General features: G+C 36.8%; 1 protein-coding gene across 4 annotated transcripts in view; it reads left to right on the forward strand.

Moving 5' to 3' along the window:
* Positions 1-26,923, forward strand: part of Ndst4 (N-deacetylase and N-sulfotransferase 4) — a 322,892-nt gene that overhangs the window by 212,075 nt on the left and 83,894 nt on the right. Inside the window, exon 6 of one of the 4 annotated variants that reach the window (XM_031375371.1) lies at positions 8,461-8,752. The exons of the other annotated variants lie outside the window; for them this stretch is intronic. Coding sequence (XP_031231231.1) covers positions 8,461-8,463 — 3 coding nt within the window. The 3' untranslated portion in view covers positions 8,464-8,752. Of the gene's footprint in view, positions 1-8,460; positions 8,753-26,923 lie in introns of those variants that run through there. 4 annotated transcript variants of the gene reach the window in all.

Raw genomic sequence — 26,923 nt, forward strand, 5'->3', positions numbered from 1 at the left:
AATTCACAAGAAAATGAATAAAATGAAAAGTTGGTTCTTTGAAAAGATGAACAAGATTGACAAATATTTAGCCAAATTAGTCAAAAGGAAAACAGTACCCAAATTAATAATATTAGACATGAAAAGGGAAACATTACAACAGATACTGAGGAAATTCAGGGAAGCACGGGAACATATTTTTTAAAAGCTATACTAAAATATCTAAAAGAAATAGATGAATTTCCAGATATATATGTCCTACCAAATTAAATCAAAATGAAGTAAATAACTTAAATAGTCCTATAAAAGAAAAACTAATGAAAAGGGAGTAACAAAACTCTCCAAGCTTAAAAAAAAATAAGAAAAAGAAAGGAAAAAAAAAAAAAAAGCCCAGGCCCAGATGGTTACACTGTAGGAAATAACCTGGCCTCCACAGAAAAAATAAAACAAAATTTCAGTATATTGTTCTTATGTGAAAGATACAAGGCTGACAGTGAAAGTACATTTAGTAGGTGAAAATTTTGGCTTCAAGTAGTCTTATTGGATATATATATATATTTTGTGGATTAGACTTAATCCACAAGATCTAGCAATGTAAAACCTGTTCCAGTTGCTTTCAAGGAAACTGATGAAATACTCTCAGAATTGTGTGGTCTTGAGCATTGTACAGGGATAGCTGTGTATCCCCACTGTACAAATGGAAAGTGATATAACTGAGGTATCCCTAACAGAACTTCTGTAAGCATCTGGAGTCAGTCACTTCAATTATTCCTGAGATAGCAATAGTCTGAGAGTTCTGTGCTTTCAAGAAATTAGAGTTTTAGAAAAATACTTCAACTTTACAACATAAGGAATATAATGTGGGTTTCAAGAAAACATGACACACCAGTTGTGTAAATGAGAATCTTTTAAATTTGAAAAAAAAACAAGATGTCAACATATGTCATCAACATATATAAGAATAGATAAATATTGATGATGTTTACTGGTAGATACATGGTAAAGTGCAGAAGTATCTTCCACCACTAGTATTCTGGACAGGATGCTATTTGTAGATGTGACAGAATCATTTTGAATTTTGATCAATAGTGTCTGAAATTATATATATTTTTATATGTAAGAACCTATAAGGCTTAGAAAGCTTGAAGGTTCATGGAACACTGTACCAATATTCCTCCCCTCTAGTGTGCTTAAAATAGATTCAGAAAATATATAGTTCTTTCTATCACCTTGGGAATTCATGAGCCTGAAGGAAGGGAACTAGATTAAATTACTTGAAAATTTCTATATGTTTCTACTGTCTAGCTTATATAACTACTGTGAAGTCTAAAAGGCATGAGCTCTACTAGAAGGTGTGGCAGAGTTTTCATCCTGCTTCCAACATTAATATTCATGTTTTTTATGTTTTCTACACCAAAGTAGAGCTGTTCTTTCTGTGCTCAAAAGTCCATAGTATTATTGTTCTTCATGCATTTTCAATAGTTTTTATATTAATATTGACTAGCTGGCATTTAGAAATGCATCTTGTTGATATGATTATTTTAAGCTCATTTTTATTATTTTTAAGTCAGTGTAGGTATGAACATCTCTGTGTGGGTTTGTCCATATGCAAGTGGTACCTACAGAGGTCAGAGGTTGATCTCAGATTCCCAGGCACTGGAGATGTAGGTAGTTGTAAAGCACTGGATATGGAGACTGGAACCCAAGGAAGGTCCTTTGCAAGAGCAGTACCCAGTCTTAACCACTGAGCATCTCTTCACCTCACAGTTTCTGTAACTCTACACATTTAAAACTAAGACATTAATTTCTAAACTATCCTAAACCAGAAAGTGTAAATTTGAATAAATTTACATTCTAAAATCCAGTTATCATTGTACATTAGGTCTTTGGTTTCAGGAAACTACAAGGAACTGGGCGTTCCAAAATCCTTGAATACCAGCTTGCTTTGGCCAAATGAGTATCAAGATTGAAAACTGTATAGAGTCATATGAATGACAGCTTAAAAGAATAGCTAGGCTCCTGTCCACTTAACATTCTGATAACTCTCTGTTATTTTTCTTAGATTCCTATCATGGCCTCATCTCATATTGATATTTTCCTGCACTGTTTCTCACTTGTCAAATACTAACATGTATTTCCCTAGTGCCAAATCCTTCTTGTATTTTCAATATAATCTTTGTTCAGACAGGAAGAAATATAATTTAATCATGTCTGAGGTGAAACAGCTTATATCAGGTAGCTCACCATCATTCAAGTAGAGACACTACCCTATAAAATATGCAGTAACTGGCAATAGCTTTTTTAAAAAAAGGAAAAGAAAAAGGTCTGAAATCTTATCAGACGGTGTCATCGGTAACTAAAAAGCTTGAAATGAATATGCCCTACTGGATCTAATTTTTCCTTTCCTCATTTTGTGCTACACATAGTACAATATAAAAATAAGAATTTCTAGGTTTTCTAACTAGATACATTTGAAAACCTGGAGCAAATACCAGATATTGGGGTTTGGGGTTGAGGCAGCATTCAAGCATTGGGGAGATGTGACTGAGTCCAATTAGCATGTTTACCAGTGTTCTGGACTGCTTGAATTAGCAATTAAAATGCAAATTCTGGAGACAGGATATTTACTGGGTCTTCTTGACTTCAAAACAATGCCTAGATTCGCCAACCCTTGCCAGGTCTACTGGTCTCTCATTAAGTTCAGATAAACCAATAACTAAACACACCTAAAAGAGTGTTCTACTTGTATCTTACGGAAGACTGTAAGTCAACTGCAGTAATGTGTTTCTGAAGGGTCTCACATGAAGGTCCAAGAGGAATGCTGAGGTAGATTGTTAGGTGTATAGAGTCTATTAAAACAGCTATTAACTCCATGGACAGGCAAAGGGACAGTAGCATGATGGAGAATCTCTCAAGAGAGTCCAAACCCAACCCTCAGAGAAACCAGGATGGCAGTTATCTCTGAAGAGAGGAATCAGACCTCAGTGGCAGAAGGGGAGAGTGTCTTTTTAATGCCTTTGTGCGGATGGGGGTTGCTTCACAGAATAAGCCTGGAGCAGGCTCTGGTTCCCTAGGAAAAGAGAAGGGAGGATGGGGAAGATGTGAGGTCATAAATACCTCCTTTGAACTCATAGGTCCAGGTGGGAGATCCTGGCACCCAGAAGTCTGTTAGCAAGGGACTCAAACCTCTCTCATCAAGTATGGCTGATAGTGAGCAACTAGTGGATTCTAACATTACATTTTTTGTATTTCAGCTTTTTGTTTTCATATGGTCAGAGGGAGAAAAGTAATTTTACAGGGAAGGGAAGTAAGCAGACTTAAGAGATAATGGACACCAACTCAGCTGGCATCGTCTGAGCTGAAATTTGACATCATAGGATTAGGGAGGGGCTTCCTTGCCCAGAGCAAATACCAGCTGCTGGGCTTTGGGGCTGAGGCAGCCTTCAAGCATGGGAGAGGTTATTGAGTCCAAATAGCATGTTTGGTGATGTTCTGGAGAGCCAGCATTACCATGTAAATTAAAGAGAGAGCTACCTATGTATCAAGAGGCAAACCGGTTAATAAAAACATAATCACAGGAATAAGGCGGGAAGTGTATGGAGAGTTTCACAATTCTTTTGAATTTGAGATACGTGGAAAGCAAATAGAAGAATTAAGGATTACACTGGCAGAAGAGAGAATGCACATAAGGGTTTTGTTGTTGTTGTTGTTGTTGTTGTTTGGGTTTGCTGTTGTTATTTTATTTTTTACTTCCAAGAAGGTTGTGGAGAAGGCAACGGATAAAGGTAGGTCCTAATCCGTTTGCTCTATACCAACTCAAAATTAATCCCATTAAGTAATTTTTGAGACTAGAAAGTAATAGATTAACCCATCATGAAACTCACCTTGGACCTGTAACATTTTAGCATTCCACGCTTGAACATGCCCATCATCAAATCTGTAAAAATGTAAGTACAACCAGTTGGTGTTCAGGGCCGTACGTTGTTGCTTCTTTTTGGAGCCTCAGTTTATAGTGCATGTAGCTCATGTTCAAGCACAGGTAAGAGTTTACCCTAGAGTCTGTGGAAGCTGAGATTTCAGGAAGGCAGCTCCTCGGGAGAGAGAAATGATTGCCAAAGACGCTAAGGAATTTTTCTGGGTTATATTATCTATCACCCGTATGACAATCCAGATATAATTAATTATTTTTGTTCCCTGTATCTAGTGTAACACTGATGAAGCTGAAATAGTATAGCTAATAGTAAAAGAAGTTAAAAATTAGTATGACTGGAAGAAGCAAAGATAACAACAGCTGAAGTATTTCAATTTAAATTAGAGCAAAGTTTGGAGGCATATCCAACTTCCTCAGTCACTGCTGCTGAACTGTTCAAATTCCTTGGTCTGGCTAAGGAGCTTGCCGTCCTGTGTATTAACAGCCTGTGAGATTGTAGAGGTTCGTGCAAGCGCAGTGTATATGGATTCGAGCTGGCTCTTCAGATACATTAAACGCAGAAGTGATACACCGGGAAACATCTAACCACCTGAGTCAGAGTCTCAGGATATTTCCTTTTGCGTAGTGAAATAATAACAGAGAAGCAGATGAGCAAGTTCCTTCACAGAAATCTGTTTCTTGCTCCCTGCAACAAAATAAGACAAAGCAACATTTCAAGTCTGATATTAAGGCACTTCGGTATATATTTTGAGAATCTTAATTTCATTTTAGAAATGAATGGCCCTTTTCAGAAGAATATAAATTTCGATCTTCAGGCAGACTACCCTGACTGTCTCATAAAAGTATCAAAACCATACACTTCATGCAGAACAAAACAATTCATTGCATCTATTCCAAACATAGATGTTTCTAAGCAGCAACACTGAGACTTCTTACTACAAGTCGTGGGCCTTGTCCATGTGATCATATTTATTTTTCTAGAACTTAACAGCTAGCTTGTCTACTGCAGTGAAGCTGCTGCTTTCTAGACAGGGACTTTGAAGCAATTAGAGTTATTGGGATCTCCGAGCCTTTGCCTTCCAGCCCAGGAGAACAGCCACCAGCTGAGAGAAGAATGGCCTCCCACAGAGTGTATAGATTGTGGAAAATTCTATTTCCACTCACAGAGAGACCTACCATCACCTACTTCCCCTCCCCCACCCCATATCTGATTTTTTTCCCCCCTCTTCCTTAAAGTTTGCAAGAGGAACCTTTATAAAAGGACAGGAATCACCATTTCCACAGTGGTTCACGCTCACAGCAGGGATTTTGTGAATTCTGAAGTCAGCTAAGATCCCTGGACTTACAATGAATGATATTATTCTTTCTGTTCACTCTGAAAACCAAGATCAGAGATAATATAATGAGATTGAAAATGTGGGCAAAGCTTGCATTTTTCTCTGAATTTTTTATTAGTGCATGTTGTAATCTTCTAAAAAAGAATTCACTTATAAATTAGTAACACAGAATTTAAAGTATGCTATCCCAGAAGAACAAAATATTTGTGCCTTCTTATCCTGAGTCCTGCCTTCTCAATTTGAAGGGAAGCCACATTTCTTGGATAGACATGTATACATCTTTTCAATGCAGCAGTTAGCTTAGGTCCTGCGAAAATACTATTTGCATTCTTCTAAATTTCCAGACAATGAACAAATCCATAAGATCACATTGTGGTTTTTCTTTCAATATTGTTTTTGTAGAAAAATAAATGAAAATAACAATATGTTATTGGAAAAGTGTAGCTCAGTGTATTGTAATTAGACATTTTCACTTCCCCAAAGCACATAATGAAAGTAGGAGAAAAGCTTTTCCGCATAAATAAATTTTCATCAGTAAAATGGACAGTCTCCTATTCATGTGGCTGTTAGTTAAAACACAAAGAAACAAAATCTTTTGCCTGTCTTTTTATTTTGGAATTTTTAACCTATAGATAATATGCATAGTATTCCTGATATTTATCGATGATGTGGAAACAAGAATGTCCCTTCTCCTCCAGCATTCATATGAATAGTAGGTTAGCTGAATTTAAAAAAAATAAATAAACGTTAAAAATTCACTAAACCAAAAACGTGAACTTTCTTTATTTTCACCATTCTGCAGAGTTCAACATTCTGTATTTTTATTATCTTTTCTGTAAGTTGTATGTGACAGGCATAATTTTAGTGTTTTGTTTTATATCTCAGAATTTTTTTTTTACAACAAACTCAGGAGGCACCTTATATGTTAACCAAACTAACATAACTTACAAATTGAATTCAGATCCCAGCACCCTACCACCAAGCCATTGTGGTAGCCACAGAAAGCCCAGCACTTGTGGAGAAAGGAGAATCCCTGGGGTTTCCTGGCAGCCAGACTGTTGATAAACAGTCACTCTGTTTAGGTTCAGGGAGAGGCTTTGCCTCCAAGTAGTCAGTGGAGAGGGAACAAGGGGGACACTGACCACTGACACTGACCTCTGTTGACTTTAGAACACACAGAGACACAGGCAATTGCATGTGTGTAAGCCACACCCACCAAACACACACACTCACACACAGAGAAACAATTAGAAAATCAGTTTCTAAAAAGCGTCTGAAGTGTTTAATGTTATAAAAGCAAAATACAGTCAGCATGAAAGAGGTTTTCACTCCTCTACCTTGACTTTCCATGTCTTATCCTTCCCTCCAGCTTGCCCTCGGTGTCAGCTACTGTGACAGTGAAAAATGTATCATTTCTCTCAAAAATGTGTTGATAATTCCTGGGTCTATGTTTTAGAAAAAGTCAAACCTTTCCTGTTGTTTCAATAATAATTTATAAGCTGACGGTGAGAAGGGAAGATGTGATATTTATGCCAATGCCGAGCTTGCTGAAATTCATTAAGAAATCATCCTATAAATCTTATCATTTAGTGTCCACCCTTGTCTATAGTGAAAGTTATAGTTCATCTTTATTTTCTTCTTTGAAGTTGATCTAGTACTGTATTGTAAATTATCGATTAAAATAATGAGAAACTTGTTACATCATTCATAATGAATGATTAGATTGACCTACATTTTCTAGAAAGCCAATCTTCATTATTACACCTCAATCATTTTATTAAAGAGCTCTTCCTGATGAATTCTTTCTAAGACAATTCTATTGTGTGTTATGTTCACCTATATTTTGAATTCAAAGAATACAAGACAATGTTCTTACTAGGAATCGTATCTGAATTAAACTGAGCAAAACTGCAGGTTCATCGGATACAGAAGAAGCATGCTTGGAGTGAACTATGAAGATATGATAGTAGGGTTTCAGAAGGAAAAGATATACTGTGCTACATGTGATAATCTACTGTGAAAAGCTTGGAAATTTTGTATTTGTCTGTAAGAATAAGTTCAGGAAAAGCTCAGCATGATGTGTCTACAATGCAAGGTCTGTTATTCTGCTGAGAAGAAGAAATTAATTTAAATGAAGGGGCAGTTGAATAAAATAACAATTGTAAATTTTCCTTGTTTAATATTTGGGGGCATCTTCTGTCTCAGACAGTCTCAGTCTGCATCATTTCTGAAGCCCATAGTACATCTTCCCCTCGTGACTGCTTGTTCTCACCATAACCCCACTGCTTCTCCTTAGGATTTCACCTCGAGTCTTTCTTCCTGGCCTCCCAAGGTTCCTATGCTTGTTGAACTGAATGTCACCCCTCTAGACACACACAGAGCTGTGTGCATACCACATTTCACAGTGGGCTATAAGTTTCTTAAATCTTCTCTTTACCTTTGCAGTATCTGTAACTGCTGTCCAACACCCTCATGTATTGTTGGTCCAGAAGACTAAATGTATTGATTCACCACCAGTAAATGAAAATGTGCCATTGTACCTGTTCTGCCCAACACATGATTCTCTTAGGAGTTCTTTACCTTGTCTCACAGGAGAGGAAAGGAAAGAAAAAGCAGGGAGTGGAAATGAGGAGGGGAGGAGACAAAAGGAAAGGAAGGGAGTTCAAAGAAGGCAAAAGACAGGGTGATGGGATATGCTCCTTTTCGTGTGTAAACTAAGGGATTGTTACTATGTGATCCACTAACACAACCTCAAAGGAAATTTTTCTTTAAATTTTACTTATCAATTTATCACGGTTTCCTAAGTACTGAAAAAGTCATGCAAAATGCAAATGCTTAAATATTACTGTGTGTAAAATGAGTAAATTAAAATGATCTCTTATTGTTTTACACAGAAAAGGGGAATATTTTGGAGTACATAAAATGATAGTTCGGAGGTAAATTTCTATTTGAAAGACTAGAAATATAAATGATTTTCAATACAAAACAGCATTTGAGGTTTGCTGAAAGTCTGTGACTCTGGGTTGTGAATTCTGCTTAATTCTTTCTCCATGCTCCAACACATAAATCAGGCCATAAAGACATTCTCTATTAAAAACGATTTACTTCATTACATGTGTTGCTGCTGAAAATGTTCTGGGTGGTGTGTCAGTTGACTGTGCTTTCTGAGCTATTTTTAAATTATAAAATTTCTATCATTACTTTTCATTCCAGTGAACAAATTGAGTCATCAAATGCACTGCTCTGCTCGCTCAGTCAGTCAAGACTGCACTTTCCGTTTGACTGTGCTTGCTCGCTCACTGAAGACGGCATTTTCCTTTGATTTTGTTTTCGACCAAAGCACCTCAGGTGTTTCTGCCAAAGGTTTCTTCTTTTAATTCTGTTTTGCTTATCAGTGTTCCTAGTTTATACTGTTAATATTTCCTATTCGACATTGACCGTTTTGCCAAAAGAATGATCAGTAGAATTAAAATTACCTACACATTAATTATGTACAAATTTACCACACAGGCATTGAAGATCTTACCAATTATGGCATATTTACAGATGATTTCAAAAATTAGGAGACTTTAAATGAAATAAGAAAACTCTGTCAGTTTCTTCAGTGTTGTAAAGAGCTAGGATACTCTTCCGTTGTCCTCGGTCATTGATCCTATAGATCTGTCTCCATTGAACTTCACACCTAACAGAACATTCAGTGTTCAATTACCTCCCTGTGAGAACATTAACTAAATCCAGAGAGGCAGCCAAGAGATTTAGAAGGAAGGAAAAGGTCATGTTCTTGTAAATTCAAAGTTCATGATAACTCCAGCCTCCTCTAACGCTATGGAAATCACTCTTTTAAACCACATATAGATAAGATTCCAAGCATGGAGTATTTCTCTGATTTATAGCTATCATTTTTAACACAATGTAAAGTATTCAATAATGCTATTCAAAACATAAAATCTAAGAAACAGAATCTTGCTCCTTCTTTGAAGCTGTTATTATGGCCACTTAAATTCTCTTTCACACACAGGTACACACTCAAATCAAATGTGAATAAGAGATGTGCTGTTGAAATTGCCATCCTCCCATAATTTCTCTGCAGAAGTCCATTCTGTAGTTCACTTAAACAATTTGCTGCAGCAATCAAATTTCCATGACAGAGCTTTCTCCATGGGTGAGATATGGGACTTATGCACAGTTGAGGAATTACGGAATTCAGAAAGATAAAAAAGCAAATTTAAATACACCACATTGCTGCCAATTTGAAACTGTCTCTAGCCTTTCTTTTGTTAAATACTTCTTGAACATTATAGTGACTTCCATGTAAAATGATTTTTGAATTTTTAGTGATTTATCTTTGCAAGATTAAAAGGTATGTCTATCGAGCCTGGTGGCACACTCCTTTAACCACAACATATGGGAGGCAGAGGCAGGTGGGTCTCTGAGGTTGGAGACCAGCATGGTCTGCATATGGTATTCCAGAGCAGTCAAGACTACATAGAGAAATCTTGTCTCGAAAAACAAAAAATAAAAATAAAATAAAATTTATTAAATTGTATTAAATTTCATACTTTGTCCTCATACACATCTTTCAGTTAGTAAGTAAAAACTAAGTATTCAACTCTATTTTATAAAATATCATTAAATTGTAGCTTTGATGTCCATCTTTGTAGCAACTCCACTAGGTGATACCTCCCCAAAGAACTGTGACCATTCTGGTCGCATGGAATCCACTGTTTCTAAACAGTACAGAAAACACCCTGCTGGGACATAGCTCTAGTGCCAGTACTGGCTGACCACATCACTATGTCCCAGCGGGGTCCTGCTATTCTCTCCCAGCTAGCAAGATCATCTCACTTACGTGTAAAGCCCCCCCTCCCCACACCCCACAATCAGTCATCTAGCGCCTAGTTACCCGGTAGAAGATAGAAACGTGACTCTTAAGGCTTAATTATCCAATCAGGTTTATATACCAATAAGGTCACAATTTACAAGATCCCAATACAATAATTTCAGAGCCAAATGATAAAGATAATGATTTAACCCAATTATTCTAACCTTGTGAAAACCTTAGCTACTTGTGGCTGTTTAAAAGTTCTCAGGGTCTGGATCATCTTCCAGTTCTTCTGCCTCCATGCTGATTTCTCTTGCTTCCCTCTCTCACCTCCAACCTGTCTCACTCCTAAACTTCTAGCTCCGCCTCTCTATTCCTGTCCAATCACAGGCCTGTCACTGACTAAATGTGATCGGACAGAAAAAATGCTGCAACCGACCACGACCATTCTTAAGGCTGCAGGGTCTTCTAATTTAAGTTTCTAATTAAACTCAACCTCTGAATCTTGGGCCCCGGACTTCCTTGTCTACAGATATCAAGTTGTAGTTTAGTCTTCCTCTTCTATACTCTGTTTACATCTCCCATCTTTCCTGAAGTTCTTGAAAGAGACAAGGCAGTTGTCTGGCCCTGGATTTTGGAGGGTTTAGCCTCTTTGTTTGGAATGTGTTTTTCTGAAGAGTTTGTCAACCTGATCTTTTTTTTTTTTTTTACCTCTAAAGCCAACCCACCCTGATCAGTGGCCTGACACTTTTTCAATCACTCACCAGCAGTTATCCCTTTTATAAGTTTGTATAGAGTTTAACAACATTCTATGAAGATGTAACTGTCCTTCATCTTTGAACCCTCCCTTCCATTCTGTGCTCTCCCCCATGCCAGTTCTGCCCACTCTTCACTGGCTCCATATACCTAGAAAAAGGTTCTGGAGGTGAGAAATCCAAGGATAGCACTAATGACATAGATAGTATTAAACCACCGAATTGGGAGCCATTCTGGACTCTTCCATGATATCTTTGTGAGCTTCACAAACACTAGTCTGGAACTGGGGATTTTAGTTAGTCTGTGGCTCTTGGGAATTAAATAATCACACCAAGTGATAGAACTACATGAATTTTCAAATACCCTTAGTCTTATTCATTCCTCTCTTCTGTATTATACTCTTCCTCCCTCCCAATTAAGGCCCCCTCCCAATTTTCTCATCTCCCTTATCATATCTCCTGTATCTATCTCCCTCCATGCATTTGCCTGATCATTTCATGATATCATTTTCCTTTATTGCTAATACTATTTCATAGTGTGTATATTAAGGTTGTCTCCATTCCCTAGATATTATGAATAGAGCAGTAATGAACATAGATGAGCATACAGCATCTGTAAATAGGATGCTGAGTCTTTTGGACATACAGCAGGATGTACTTGTGGCACATATAAAGGCTACTTTACAGTCAATGAGCAATACCGTACACTATAAATGTCTAATGAAGTCTGCAGGTTTGAGTTAAATTACAATTACGTTCACAATTCAAACCCCCAAAAGTTGTTTTGTATGTCTCTCTGCTTCTACTCTTGTGTTATGATGCTTCTCCAAGGCAGCCTAACGCCCAAAGAATATTATATCTGGAGAAACCTTATTTTTCAACTCTCAAGGTTGAAAATATGTATAACAGCATATAGTTATTCTTTTACAGTTCTTTGTTCACCTCAAAGCCATTATTACTTCAATGAATATGTATTTAATGGTTTGAGTAAAAAAAGTTCCTTTATATCTTCTTCGTACTGAGATGGTTTAAATGACCAATGTTCCCCTTGGGCTCAGGTATTTAAACACTTGCTTGCCAGTTGGTGGCACTGCTTGGGAGGTGGCACAGCATTCCTGTAGGGAGTACATCATTGGAGTAGATCTTGAGGGCTTATTGGCTCACCCTACTTCTAATTGCTCTCTTTGGTAAGTATTTGCTCTTGAAGCTTCCTGTTCCTGCTGCAATGCTTATAAGTTCCTACCATGTATATCCTATGATTATGGGTACATATTCCTCTGGGACAGAAGCCAAAATAATCATTTTCTTCCACAAGATATTTTGGGCCATATTATTTTATCACTGCATAGAAAAATAATTAATTCAAGTATATGTCAATCCATAGCTCATATTTATTCTTATATTTGTTTCTTTATTCTCATTATACACATTCATTGAACATGGAGGTGCACATAAAGATACTTTCATATGCCTATATATTCTGCATTGGTAGTGCATAGATAACTCACTTTTACTTTACAAGTAAAATTTGTACAGACTAGAGGGCAGATTATCAAACAATAGGAAATATGTAGAAAACTTCCTGCCAGCTGCCAAAAACATTGATGTGAATAAAAGAATGGAAAGATGCCCACCATCGTAGGTGGAAAACCACATCATGATGTGTATCATTTGAAGTGGACAAAGTCTGTGTCATAATTGAAGAATGAATGTTTCACGAAGAGATGCATGAGCTAACTGTGACCTGAAGGAATAAATGGGAAGGGTATAGAAAGAACAAATCATAAAGGAAGAGAAGTCCCTTTGAAGAGAAGAAGGCTGGGAGAAGGTTTGCTGGATGTGCAGCTTTTGGATATCGATAGGTAGAACGGTGCGCAAGTGAAGGATGGCCTGCTTACTCCCAGAAGGCAAGGTCATGTTGTAACTGTTTGAGCCTATCAAAAATTGTGACCTCTCTCGAACACAGATCCTTTTCATTCATAAAACACAGAGGGAATTTCAGTTTCTTGGTTGAATTTTTGGAAAATAATGATGGGCATGGAAATAAAATTTAGAGGTGACATGCTCATGGGAGAGATGGAAACATAACCGACCAACAGTTTTTGCTGCTGTTGCTTCTTCTTCTCCTCCTCCTCATTATATTACCACTACTTTTTCTTTGTCTTCTTCTTCTTCTTCCTCTTCTTCTTCTTCTTCTTCTTCTTCTTCTTCTTCTTCTCCTTCTTCTTCTTCTTCTTCTTCTTCTTGTTCTTCTTCTTCTTCTTCTTCTTCTTCTTCTTCTTCTTCTTCTTCTTCTTCTCCTTCTCCTTCTCCTTCTCCTTCTCCTTCCTTCCTTCTCTTTCTCTCCTCTTCCTCCTGTTCCACTTCCTCCTCCTCCTTCTCCTCCTTTTCCTCCTCCTCCTCTTCTTCTAGCTATCTTTTGAAATGAAAGATGTGAAACCTTCTAAAAAGTACTTTTCAGTGTTTGATTTTGATACTATGTAATGACTTCCATTAATAAAATTTAGAATCTATGCTTTTTTTCCCGTTACTCTTTTTTTTTTTTACTAACTTTCTCCTCCCTGTCTTCCCTATCCTCCTCATCATTTGATTATTAGTTTCTTTTCTGCAAGCATCTTTATTAGCTCTTTACTTCTAGACTCAGTATATTGTTATTATTTTAAATTTCAAAATTCATATGTTATTCTACTGTGCACTGACTTTTAAGGTCATACAAAATGGTAAAAGTATTGGATTCAATTAAAAGTTAATGGAGTCGATTTTTAAATGAATGTAAAGGTAATAATATGCACAGAATGTATATTATCTCATTTACTCTCTCTCTCTCTCTCTCTCTCTCTCTCTGTTTGTGTGTGTGTGTGGGTGTGTGTGTGTGTGATATGTACAAACAAACATGAATATGGGAAAGTATACTTGTCTGTGTTTGTAAATGTGCAGGTTAAAGGTATATGTTTGCATTTCTTTTAAATTGCTTATTTGTTTGAAACAAAAACTCTCCCTAAGGCAGTAGATGTTATCCTGACTAGTCTAGCTAGCCAGCGAAATCCCAGTCTTCTTGCCTCTGCCTCCCTGCCTGGGATTACAGACATACACCTCCTGTGCATGATTAAAGTCACCATTCCTGGCTTTTACAAGTATGCTGGGAATCTAAACTCAGGAATCTATGCTCATGTGACAAGACCTTTTTCTTTTTTTTTTCTTTTTTTTATTAGATATTTTCTTTATTTACATGTAAATTTCTCCCTTTCCAGTTTCCCCTCTAAAAAACAAAGAAACAAACAAAAACAACAACAACAACAAAAAAAAAACCCAGCTGCTTCCCCACTCCCCATGCCTGCCACCCACCCTCTCCTGCTTATTGGCCCTGGCATTCCCCCACACTGGGGCACAGAACCTTCACAGGGCTGAGGTCCTCTCCTCCCATTGATGATCGAATTTGCAATCCTCCACTATACACACGCTGACAAGACCTTTTTCTATTGAGCCATCTCTTTGGCCATATTTAAAGTTGGTAAGGAAGTGTTTTAGGCATTTTAGAAAATGAGAATCTGTTAAGATTTTTGTCACTACCTAATCCCTCCCTCCAGATCATCTTTAACCATACATTTTTCATGAACAGAAAAACTGGTAACCACCCAAGGATTTTAGTAGTTAACAGGTAGATGAGCACAAATGAAGAAAGAATTTGCCATTTAACATGGCCGCCTTAGCCTTTAATTAAGTTTACTTACCTCATGATATCCTTCTTGAGACACTACAGGAAGAAAAATAAAATGTGGGGAAAAGAAACAAAGAAAGAAGGAAGGAAGGAAGAAGAAGGGAATGGGAGGAAGGAACAAAGGAAAGGAAAGAAAAAAGAAAGGAAAGGAAAGGAAAGGAAAGGAAAGGAAAGGAAAGGAAAGGAAAGGAAAGGAAAGGAAAGGAAAGGAAAGGAAAGGAAGGAATGTAAACCTAATTCAGATACAATTGGATCACTGTCCCCATTATAGCAAAGTCCAATCTCTTCTTGCCTCTCCTGGGAATTTGACTAGTTTCTTACTTTGTACTTAAGCAGATGGAGCTGGGAGATCATGAACCACACTGTCTCCCTATGGTTGCTGAGCACTGTGTAAAGTGAATGAGAACATTTGCCTCCAGGGATCTTTTTACCTAACTCTTGACTCTTGAAGGGCCTTTTTTTTTTTTTTTTTTTTTTTTTTTTGTCCCCATTTTTCTGAGAAATATGTTCTGTTCAGTTTTTTTCCTCCATCTTTATTTTATTGCAGATAGTGCAAGCTTAATATTTTAAGGTGAAATAAAGATCAGATTCTGAGTAAAAAGGGAGAAATATTAGGGCCAGATATAAAAATATAACTTTGCACCTGGATGTCTGGAGCAAGACACCTCTTTTCTTCCTTTCTTTCTTTTGTCTTGTTTTTTGTTTGTTTGTTTGTTTGTTTTTGTTTTTCGAGACAGGGTTTCTCTGTTGTAGCCCTGGCTGTCCTGGAACTCACTCTGTAGACCAGGCTGGCCTCGAACTCAGAAATCTGCCTGTCTCTGCCTCCCAAGTTCTACTGGGTACTCTCAGGAATGACAAGACTTTAAAAGTGCCAAGTGTGTTACTACCTAACTGTAATTTACTACTATGGGACAGAAGGAAGAGGATCCAGAATTCGAATTCACCCTTGGCTACACAAGGATTCTGTGTCCAACCTGAGTTACATAAGACTGCTTAAGAAGCCACACCAACCTAACACATAAAACCAATAGGGAGATGGGTAGGAGGAGATACGAAGATAAGACCTCCGAAAAGGAAGGTTAAAGAGAAACATGCCTTTCTTCTAGCCTTGCACATGACAGTAGTCACAAATCTGGAAGAGAAGTAGAAGTGCTCTCCAGTCTCCATTTCCTGGGATTCAAATTTAACACAAGAAAGCAACAAATAATGAAGGCATCCTGTGACTTGGACTGTTGAAGGAAATCTGGACAAAAGAAGCTTTGTGTGAGGTAGTTACCTTGCTGAAACACTTAAATCTGCCCCACTGCTTGTATAAGATGTGCCTAAAGCGTAGTAAAGTATAATTAGTTTATCTTCCTGTGGAGAATGAGAAGCAAGAAATCTCTTCTAATTCACATTGGGAATTACCAGCAAACATTATTTTTAACAAATATCATCAAAATATTCATAAACCTTAATTTACATATGAATTATGTCTATTCCATTTACTCAGCTGCAATACTGTATTTTACTAGAATACAAAGCAAAGGCAGGTACAGTTTTGAAGTTCTCTTTTAAGAAATGGAATTACTTCTGGAGAGGACCACCATAGCAGGTAGAAAAGTGAATGAATAGGAATTACTTCTGGGGAGGACCACCATAGCAGGTAGAAAAGTGAATGAATAGGAATTACTTCTGGGGAGGACCACCATAGCAGGTAGAAAAGAGAATGAATAGGAATTACTTCTGGGGAGGACCACCATAGCAGGTAGAAAAGAGAATGAATAGATGAGAAAACAAGTTATTCTTAAGTAGACACACAAATAGCCATACATGTGTTATTTAAGTCTATTTTCAGTAACCAAAGGAATAGATTATGGCAGTGATCTCATCCTATGCAACAAAATCATTTTTCTTCACATACACCTGGCAATCTCATTGGGAAGAGTTTGAATGAAATTGTAGGGGTCTTGGTGTCAATGGGTATAATAAATTAACACTTTAAAGCATTTATTATACATAATCAAGTTGGAGGGGACAATTATTTTTTATTGAAAATTTCAGAAAGTTATGTTTTGAGTATGTAAACAGAGTCAAACTATGCTAGCATTTGGAAACACTCCAAATTAATTCATTATGTTAATTTTGAGTATTAGAATATTTTTACACAACATAAAAATTAATTATTATTGATGTTAGAAATCTTGTCTTGAAAATAAACAAAAACAAAGCAAAACAAAATACTGAGGATATATATGAGTGATAAGTGTTCTAATTATATTGACTTTCCCTGGAATTGTGGTTCCATGATCATAAGTTGGATAAATATTAATTTGTATGACCTTATTAACTTATTAATGCTCTTTTAAAAATGTCACCTGCTATACTATCACTAGAGAAGTCAGACTCTGCTATCTTGCTCTTTCAGACCAATAATGAAAATATCCCTTGGAATCATGTCGGGAAATACCACATCTATCATTCTTTCAGACCTTCATTCATAAGATGACATAACTTTAAATGGGATGTATAATCATTTTTCCATAACTCCTAATTGGCTTACAAAACTGTAAATAAAAACAAACCATGGTGTTCAGGGTAACGTTTTAATTACAGAAAGAATAGTTAGCCTGTCATGTTTGCGATAAGAGCATTAATTTGTCTTTGAAATCTTGGAATGTACTATGCAGTATTACACAGTTCATCACACAGTGAAATAAATTACCAAAGCCCACCCTCTCTAAGAGCTCTAATACAAATCTATATCTCTCCTTTCTGCAGGTTCCCTCTGCTCAGTGTTAGGAATTACTCCCTTCTTTGTTCTGGGAGGTCTTTGTTTCTGAGAGATCTTTTATTGCTTTGAGAGTGGTGACCTCACTAGTACAGAAGGCATTCTAAAGAACATAATTAGAAACACTGTATGGTTGTTTAATTGATAAAGTAATTGTACTTAAAAAAATTCTTTTAGATACCGTGAGATACCATGAGAGTCTTTTTCCTAGCTCATTCTCTGCCCTTTAGTGTAAGTACATTAGAAATGGACATTTCTGCTTCCTCCTGACCCAGAGAGAATCAAGGGTTTATATCTAGGTCAAATGAGATGAAATCTCTCCATTTCTCCAGGTACATAAACATCTATTTGAGTGTTTAGTATATAAGTTACACTTCCTACAGCTAATGCCATCTTTCTTCTCTCTCCCCCTTCTTTGTTGTTACTATTTCTGAAGATCTTCTAACCCCAGCCCTCTGTACCTGCGACTTGCATGTACTCGTGTGTGTGCATGTGTTCTTTCAGTTGTGTATGGAGGTCAGATGTTTTAGAAGCCTTTCATAGGAGGCTCTAGAAGAAGTTTCTGATAGAGATCGCATTCTAAAAATATCTAGCAGTAGCATGGGCAATAGGTTCAAGTTTGCAAAAGAAAAGCTAAGGAACCAACTCTTAGGCTATGGGGAAGCAGAACTTACACTCAGCCTAGGTGGTAATAGTGTATCTATTGTGATACAGATGATGAAATAAGCAACTGCTTGCAAATAATTCCTGAACTGCAGAAGAATGAGAAGGCAATGATGGTTCCCATAATTTAGCCTCAGCTGAATAAATGAAAGATAATTTCCAAAAATGGGCAACCCAGCGCAAAAAACCCTTTGGGAAAAATGACCATAAAGGGCACATTTATTGATATGTTTATTTTAAAATAAATTATGGACATCCAATACATGAGTCTCTTGGCTAGGTGAGTTTGTAGTCCAGGCGGTGAATAGCAATAAGAAAGTCAGCACAAGGGTAGCATATAAAGTACTGGGACTGAATGATGTACCTGCAGAGCACAAGAATACATTTCAATATCAAATGTCTTCTGCATAGTTAGAAGCATTATTCAGGCAGTGCTATTTCTTGCTAATAATTTCAAGGAAAATGTTCTCTTTTTTCTCTGGGACAAAAGCAGGCTATGATGTATGCATGCGCACACATATACACACAACCCACCCCCTTGAAAAATGTCATAATATTGAAATACAGTGATGTTTTATATCTCCGTTCTCTTGTAACAAAGATGTTCACTTCCCCAAACAGCAATGCTGCAGAAAGAAGGACACGGATGAATGAGACGAGCTTTTCGTTTTCTGCTCACAGACTGCATGTATGCCTCACCTTTAATTTCCTCTCTATTCCTTTATGAAGGTTTTGAGTGGATCTGAAGAAAATGTGTTCTGGCAGATTGAAGGCATCCGAAGAATACATACGGAGTCTGTATCACTGATAATAACTCTTTGGTGTCCACAAGGTCTCATGATATCTCTTTTGTAGCTCATCTTTCCTGTCCCCTTTGCTATTTTAGATGATAAAGAAGCAGCTCATAAATGCTGACGAGATAAGATAAGCAAACAAATGCCCCTCTAAATACCATCTGCTTACTGTAGTCAAAGAATTACAGTTCTGATAGGTCATTGTCCAAACACGAAGAGCTCTCTACATGTCGGGACTGAAAAATAGATTCTACATTTCAAGTGAGATTAGCAACTTTTTTGGCACTTAACTGATATTTTTCTACTCATAGCAACACAATTTTAATTTTACACTAACCCTTGAGATTGTCTCTACTAATGAGAATTTGCTGAGAAAATTACTGATATCTTATTTTATAAATTATTGAATGGTCTCTTGGTTAAACTAAATTAATAATTTTGATTTTCAGTAATCCTCAAAAGAGATGTTTTAAGCTTTTAACCCTGATAGCCAGTCAGCACGATGGGATTCACTCTTTTCCCCGGTCCTGTCATCTCAATATGCTTTATTCATAAAGCATCTTAACAATGAAGGGAAACTGTTCAATTACGATTTTATGGTCATTATTTTTTCCACTTTTCATTGAAGGATATCCAAGTACAGGACCGAGTAATTTTTCATACGTAAAAGTAAATAGCCAAGTGATATATTTCTCTTTTAGAATCAAGGTCAAATCAGCACACTTTAAGGAAGAGAGTAGCAGAAGTTAGGATGTTGAGTAAATAAAATGATTGCTCTGTTCATGTACTGTATTTGTAGTACGCTTTGATAAAAGTTTGTTTAAAGGTTATATATATATACATATATATACTTTAATATATGTGTGTGTATGTATATATATATTTTTTCCTGTGGATGCCCACATATGTGTATGCACACATGTGTGTGCGTTTATGCAATATGTGGAGGTCAACGGACACTTGCTCCATTCTGTCCTTCTACTGTATAAGCCCTGGGCATAGAACTCAAGATTAGAAGGAGGTATCTTTACTTCCAGAGTTATCTCACTGGCCACAAGTTTCTTTTCTTTTTTTTTCAAAGGTTTGTTAATAGCTGTATGAGAATTTTATATAATGTTTTAATTGTAATCACCCACTCCTCACTTCTCCCAGATCTATATCCCCTTCCTTCCTAGTAAACTTTGTGACATTTAAAATTTTTTTACCAAAAAGCACCGTTTGTGTTGACCAGCACAATCCTTGCCTGTGAACTTCCAATGTAGCCTGGTAGTAGGCTTACCCTTGAAGAAAACTTCAGGATCAGTGGCTATCAACCGACAATCACACATTGACTGGGAAAGAAGGCACTTCAAGCCTACCTTCCCTCTCCATGGTGAGATGTGGTCTGTATTGAATTGGAGAATTCTATGATGTCTTTCCTTTTTTTTTAAAGGATTATTTTTTATTAAAGAACTTTACACACTTCACTCTTAGAGTAACTGATCAACCCAAACTCTTATCTTTAGTTTACATATAAACTGAAGCCCCAGAGAGGATATTTAAACACTTCTAGGTATCATTTTATCTGAAACAAAGTCTCACTGCATAGCCTAGCCTGGCCTATAGGGTTTTTTTTTTGTTGTTGTTGTTTTGTTTGTTTTGTTTTCAATTAACCAAGTGCATTTTAAAAATTATAAAATAAGATACAACATAAAATATGACATATTCCTTTATCCAGAAGTTGCCACATTTTTTTAAACTGGATATTTTCTTTATTTACATTTCAAATGTTATCCCCTTTCTGGGTGCCTCCCCCCTCCTGGAAACCATCTATCCCATTCCCCCTCCCCCTGCTTCTATGAGAGTGTTCCTCCACCCACCCACCCACTCCCACCTTCCTATCCTCGATTCCCCTACACTGGGGCATCTATTGAGCCTCCATAGGACCAAGGATCTCTCCTCCTATTGATACCTGACAAGGCCATCCTCTACTTCATATGCAGCTGGAACCATGTGTCCTCCTTGGTTGGTGGCCTAGTCCCAGGGAGCTTTGGGGGTTCTGGTTGGAATGCCAGACCTACAGAGGATGCTGATGAGTTAGGTCACTATTGGGATAGACCCCGCCCCATCCCCTGGAATCAAGTGTGCAGCAGATCTGTTTATTGTTGTTTTAGAAACAGGAAGACATTGAGCCCTTTTATTTCACAGGCTGGTGAGGTCATGTCCTGAGGTTGCCTTTCCGTTCATTCCAGGACAGATCAGATTCTACCTTAATGGCACTCATCTCCTTCACAGGTGTAGCCTCTCTTCAGCATGGCTCTTGACTGCACAGTAAGCTGTCCTGGGTCTTTTATTCCCTCCAAACTACATTTGATATTTTTTACTGACTTCTTTGCTCTTTTTCATTGTAGAACTGCATATGAATGATTACAAATAGCAACATGACAAAATCAATATTATCTCTTTTAAAATCTCTTCCACCAAAGAATTAGTCTGTTAATTTTAAACTTAGCCTCAGACAAGTGTCTAGGATGAGAGCAGAAAACAACTCTATTATTTGCCCAAATACTGCAAGAATGCTCTCTAGCACAGTTACTAACATGGTTCACCTCTGAATCCTCTTGATCTTGGCCTCTATAGTCCTAATGGCATTACACTAGCCCCTAAGTCCCTACTAGAAATGCCTATTAAACTGAGGATGATTAAGTCTATCACAAGAGTACCTCATTATTCTAATACCAACTTCTATATTGATTATTCTTCTATTGCTGTGATAATACACCATGAACAAGACAACTTATAAAAGAGAGCGTTTACAGGGTTAGAGTCCATAATGGCAAAACAAAGACATGGCAGCCGTAGCAGTGAGCTACTCTTCAGTGGAGCTGACTACTCTAGCCTGAGGTTTTCTCTACAAGAAATCAAATGACAACCATGAGATATAATAACAAGGTAAAAGAAGAATGAAAGAGCAAAGGTACCTATTCACTGTATCCAGCTTTTCTCCAGAGCTTCAAAAACTGCAAGGGACAAAAGATTTCACAAAAGGTGCTCTATCTAGTTAGGCTCACACAAGACAGCAGTTAGTTCTCCCTCGTTCTGGTGTACATCATTATAAGATTAAGCTGATCTAGCACTTCTTTTCTATAAAATTAAGAGGTAGTCTCAGAGAAAATAGAATCAAGAATTACTAACTGAACATAAGAGTTAATGTTTTTATTTATTGAAAGCAAGTTTGGGAGTTTTGTTGTTGCTGCTGCTGCTGCTGTTTTTGTTGTTTAAATGTGGAAAATAATCTCATCTGAGAAACAAGCTAATTGTGAAAAATAAATGTGCCATGGTCTTTAGCAAAGCTGGAATCCTGGGTACTTCCCAGTCCAAGTGGCTCTTATGCTTCCAGGGAGTGGAGATGCAGGTCGTATTAGTGTACATTGGCACTTAACATCAAAAGGTATAAACAAATGATCCTTCCCGTAATCTACCCAACATTTAACACTTACTTCCCACGTCTTCTTTTCTTTCTTTTTCATTCTTCCTCTCTCACACATTGCATCCCTGCTGTGGTTTCACCTCCCTCCCTCTCCCTCCACATTCCCCCCTTTCCCCTCCCTTTTCCCATATCCACCCATCCCTTCACCTGCCCTCAGAACAGAGCAGCCTCTCCTCTGGAGATATTAACTAAATAAGGAGTAACAAGCCACAATAAGACCAGACACATATCATCCCATTAAGACTGGACAAGGTCTTCTCTCCTGAGAAGGGAGAAAGGGGTCCCACAAGTAGGCAAAAAGAGTAAGAGACCAAGGGCCTTCTCCTCCCATTGATGACCAGCTTGGCCATCCTCTGCTATACATATGCTGCTGGAGCCATGAGTCCCACCAGCAGGAGGGGGTGGGGTGGTGAGCAGGGGGAGGGGGAGGGAACACAGGGGTTTGTTTTAGTTTTTTATTTTATTTTATTTTATTTTATTTTATTTTATTTTTTGGAGGGGAACCTGGGAAGGGAGATATTGTAAAAAAAGAAAACATCTAATAAAAAAATGAAAAAGAAAAAAAAAGAATAAGAGACAGCCCACATTATTGTAGGTGGGATTTCCACAAGACACTCAAGAGCTGCTTATCCATAACACATGCAGAGGACTTAGGTTAGACCCCTACACTCTGCATCTGCTCCCATCAGTTGCTAGATGAAGCATCTCTTTCTCTCTGATGATGATTATGCTAGTCTCTGGTGCCAGCACATCCTGCAACTTGCAATTCTCCCTCTTCTTCACTTGCTTGTGCGCCACATCTGCTGTGATGGGTTCCTTCATGTGTTTTCCTTCCAGCAGCTCTCCCACGTAACTTCAGCAGGAGATCCAAATACTTGTCCAGTCCATGGATTCTTGGGGCTCTCAGAGTCTGAACCAACAAAGAACTTACAGGGGCTGAACCTAGCCATTCCTGTAACATGTTAGGTATGAGAAATTAATTATGTGTGAGAGAGACAGAATGGATTAGTCTAGTCACAACCATTTGTTTTACAATATGAAAGTTCAGAAATTACATTTACAATGGAAGGTATGTAGCTAAAGCGCACTTATCTCTAGAATAATCTCCCCCAAGTATATGCTTTCACAACAAGTAATACTGCTATATATGATAACACAATAGAAAAATTACAGTACAAACATAAAAGTCAACGGGATTTTTATCATCCACCTCCAGACACCTGATCAAACCTGTTTCTTCCTAACTCATGCTTTTCAGCACAATTTTTCTTCCTAAATATGATTTTAAGTCTATCTTTCATTTTGATGCGTCTCCTTCTTAATACAAAGTTCCTAAATGAAGCAAAATATCAGAGTCTACTGAGAATAATGCTTTCCTGCTTCATATTTTACAGTTAATTATGTTATGACTCATAGAAAAATTGATCCCAAGGTTCACAATTTTTCTTTCTCTAATTTTTCCTGTTCTCAGGCAGCCTTCCCCACCATTTCCTCGTTAATGTAAACCAATAGTAGTCCTTGTTTGAAAGCATTTCATCAGAATTAGCCTCGAGGGAGTCAGCTGATGGAAGAAACAGTAATAAATGAACAAGTGTCAAAGAGAGGGCTGTTGAGGAAAGAAATTCAGTTACCTTCCAGCACAGACAAGAAGATAATTTATTACGGTGTCAGAAGAAAACCTTTAAGGTAAAAAACAGCTGATACAAAATTCTCTGATTACCCAAAATGAATCTTTAATGAAACTAAATGGAAAAGACCAGAATCACAACTGTGCCATTCACTATTCAAAATTAATTGGAAAAATGGTTGATTTGAAACTGTAATAACTTCTAATGAACTTACTGAATAATGAATAAAATTAATTCTAAGGTTTGCTTACGCATAGTAGGGCTCCAAATAGTTTTTAATTACTACTTGCAAGGACTTTCCATCACAAGAAGCATCATTTGCTAGAAGCTGCCAAAAATCAGTCTGTTAGAGACAAAGAAATGAAAACAGAACATGCAACCTTAAATATCTCAATTTCACTGATCTCTACAATTTTTATAACTGAAATTCTAAAATAAAATCATCATCCTTGGTCTAATGTAGTATCAAATATAACCCTTTACCCTCTTTTAAAAGGATATTCTGTTTCCAAAAAGAAAAAAAAAATCAGAGTAAGAGTTCTCTCTTATCTTTTTAATAAATTGATAAGAATTTCCTATTTCCCCATTATATCGAGGTTCAGTTTTTATGTACAACACAATGGCTTTAAGAGTTTAAATGCTATTTATATAATTGTATCCAGGACAAAAGGCCTATTTAGCAAGCTTTATTCATATCAGTCAACCTTGAAGTGGCTCAGGAGAGGAACAATGCAAGAATTCTATAGGCCAATATATCAATTAGGTTGAGGCTACCCAGTGATTTGTGGAAGGAAAAACAAATACAGATAGGCAAATAAATAAAATTCTATTAAATGATTCTAGCCTGTTCCTTTGTTCCATTGCTTTTCCTTGTCTATTTTGTTTGATGGTACGGACAAAGTGGTTTAAGCTCACATTAAAAGTGTTCATAACTTGTAACAGAAGAGGGAAAGTCTTTATTCCACTTTGGATTTGTTCAGGTCCTTAGTTAACTATGACTTGTATGAATAATCAACAATGAAAGTTTAAAGCTTGATTGATTATCCAAAAACTTCCATAGAGCATATAATGCACAGACAGTAGTTAATAAAGAGTATTAAGGTATAATAACTGATAGGTACTTGGAATTTTGAATATTCAACAGTAATGCTGTTAATATTTTTCTTTGTTTTAAAGCACCTATGTAAACCAGCAAAATGGTACATAACATCATTTGATCAAATATATTAAAAGTATTAATGTAATACTACAAAGAATTTAAGATTCAGCCACCCCTAACATGTGCACAAAAAGTAATCAAACAGAAATTGTTAAGTTGACTTTTAAGTACACAAGAACAATTTCTGTTTCCTCATGTTTGTGTGCTTTTAATCTTTCCATTCCGTAAGTATATAAAGTGACTCTATAGTGTTTATAATATACTGGGCTATTAGTTGCAAAAATGGTGATACATATTAATCACAACTATATACATTTTAAATGAACAGGAACTTTTACTCAGCTTTTTTCATTTCTATGCTCTGAGACCCTGTGAAATTATATTGCAATAGGTTAAGCAAAAAATAGGGCTGGGAATATCATATTTATCTCAAAGCCTAAGGACCTAAGTTTAATCCCAGGAGCCCAAAAAATGAGAAAGGGGATTATCCTGAAAGTTGTGCTCTGACCTGCATATACATGCTATGGTACCTGCACACCCAGATATATAAATAGATGGATAAAGGTAGATAATAGATAAATGATAGATAGATAGATAGATGATAGATTAGATATAGATAGATATAGAGAGGTAGATGATTGATAGATGATAGAAATAAGATGATAGATAGATAGATAGATAGATAGATAGATAGATAGATGATAATAGAAAAATGGATGATAGATTACATATAGATAGATATAGAGATATAGATAATTGATAGATGATAAAGATAGAGAGGTAGAGAGATGATAGATAGATAGATAGATAGAATTAGAGTTTTATCTTGCTATCTTGAAAGCCACAACTACATTATTGCTGCATAAAGCTTGATTGATCTGACAAAACTGAGAGCCTACATCTCTCCATAAACTGAGGAAACAAGTCAAATATCTGTCTCCTCAGTAGAAAATACAGATAGGGAAATACAGAAGATTGCAAACGGGGGATGTAGAAACTTACCAAAAAAATAACTTCTCCAGTAATTTGTGCTGGGTTATTAAACCTAAATGGTTCATAAAGACTCCTCTGTTCCTTCCAGTGCACTCCAAGATCCAAGAAGACACCAGCACCCACAATCTGAATCTATATAATTTTTGTACATGTGTTCCTACAGTGAATTTGCAGTTATAAATTAAGCCAGGTAAGACATATACAAAGCAACTAATAAAAAGAACAATTATAACAACATGTAATCATAGAAGTCAGGTGAGTAGCTATCAATACAGCTTGCAGTACTCTATCAGCAAGCTTCTCGTCAGGTGAAATGATAACAAGTCTACATGGCAAGATCAAGTGAGTTGAATGCTGTGATTCAGATCCAATGTTGTGATCAAGTCACTAGGAAGCAACAGTAGGTATTAATTAAGGATAATGTGACCACTGTGCTGTCATACTCAGATGACCAATATTGTAGCTGAGACAATCACTAAGTAACTAACACAGAACAATCCAAGAATCCCATGTAGCAGCTGAAGAGCAGGGGGTTGGAAATTTTTCACCAATACTGGGGGTTTGTATTTCTGATGTGTTTATGGTAGGATCTTTCTTGCAGCCTTGGTCCTAAATATATAATATGTGCACTCGTCTCTTGTCAGGTAATACCAATGTCCACTGCCTGAGACATCTCAGCTCAGGTTTGAGATGACTCTTATTATGAATTACAATGTCTTCACTATCTATGCACACAACATTTTCTGCTCTTTTCAGAAGATACAGTCAAATTTTTGGAAAAATAAAGACTTGTCATGCTTTCTTGCCATTATTCTGCAGCATAGAAATATGAAATTAGTTTTTAGACTGGGTAGATTTGGAATAAGTGATTTTAAACTTTTCCGTTTGAAGTACTGAATTGAGTT

This window comes from Mastomys coucha, unplaced genomic scaffold (genome assembly GCF_008632895.1).
Source record: "Mastomys coucha isolate ucsf_1 unplaced genomic scaffold, UCSF_Mcou_1 pScaffold16, whole genome shotgun sequence".
In the NCBI taxonomy this organism is placed as follows: domain Eukaryota; kingdom Metazoa; phylum Chordata; class Mammalia; order Rodentia; family Muridae; genus Mastomys; species Mastomys coucha.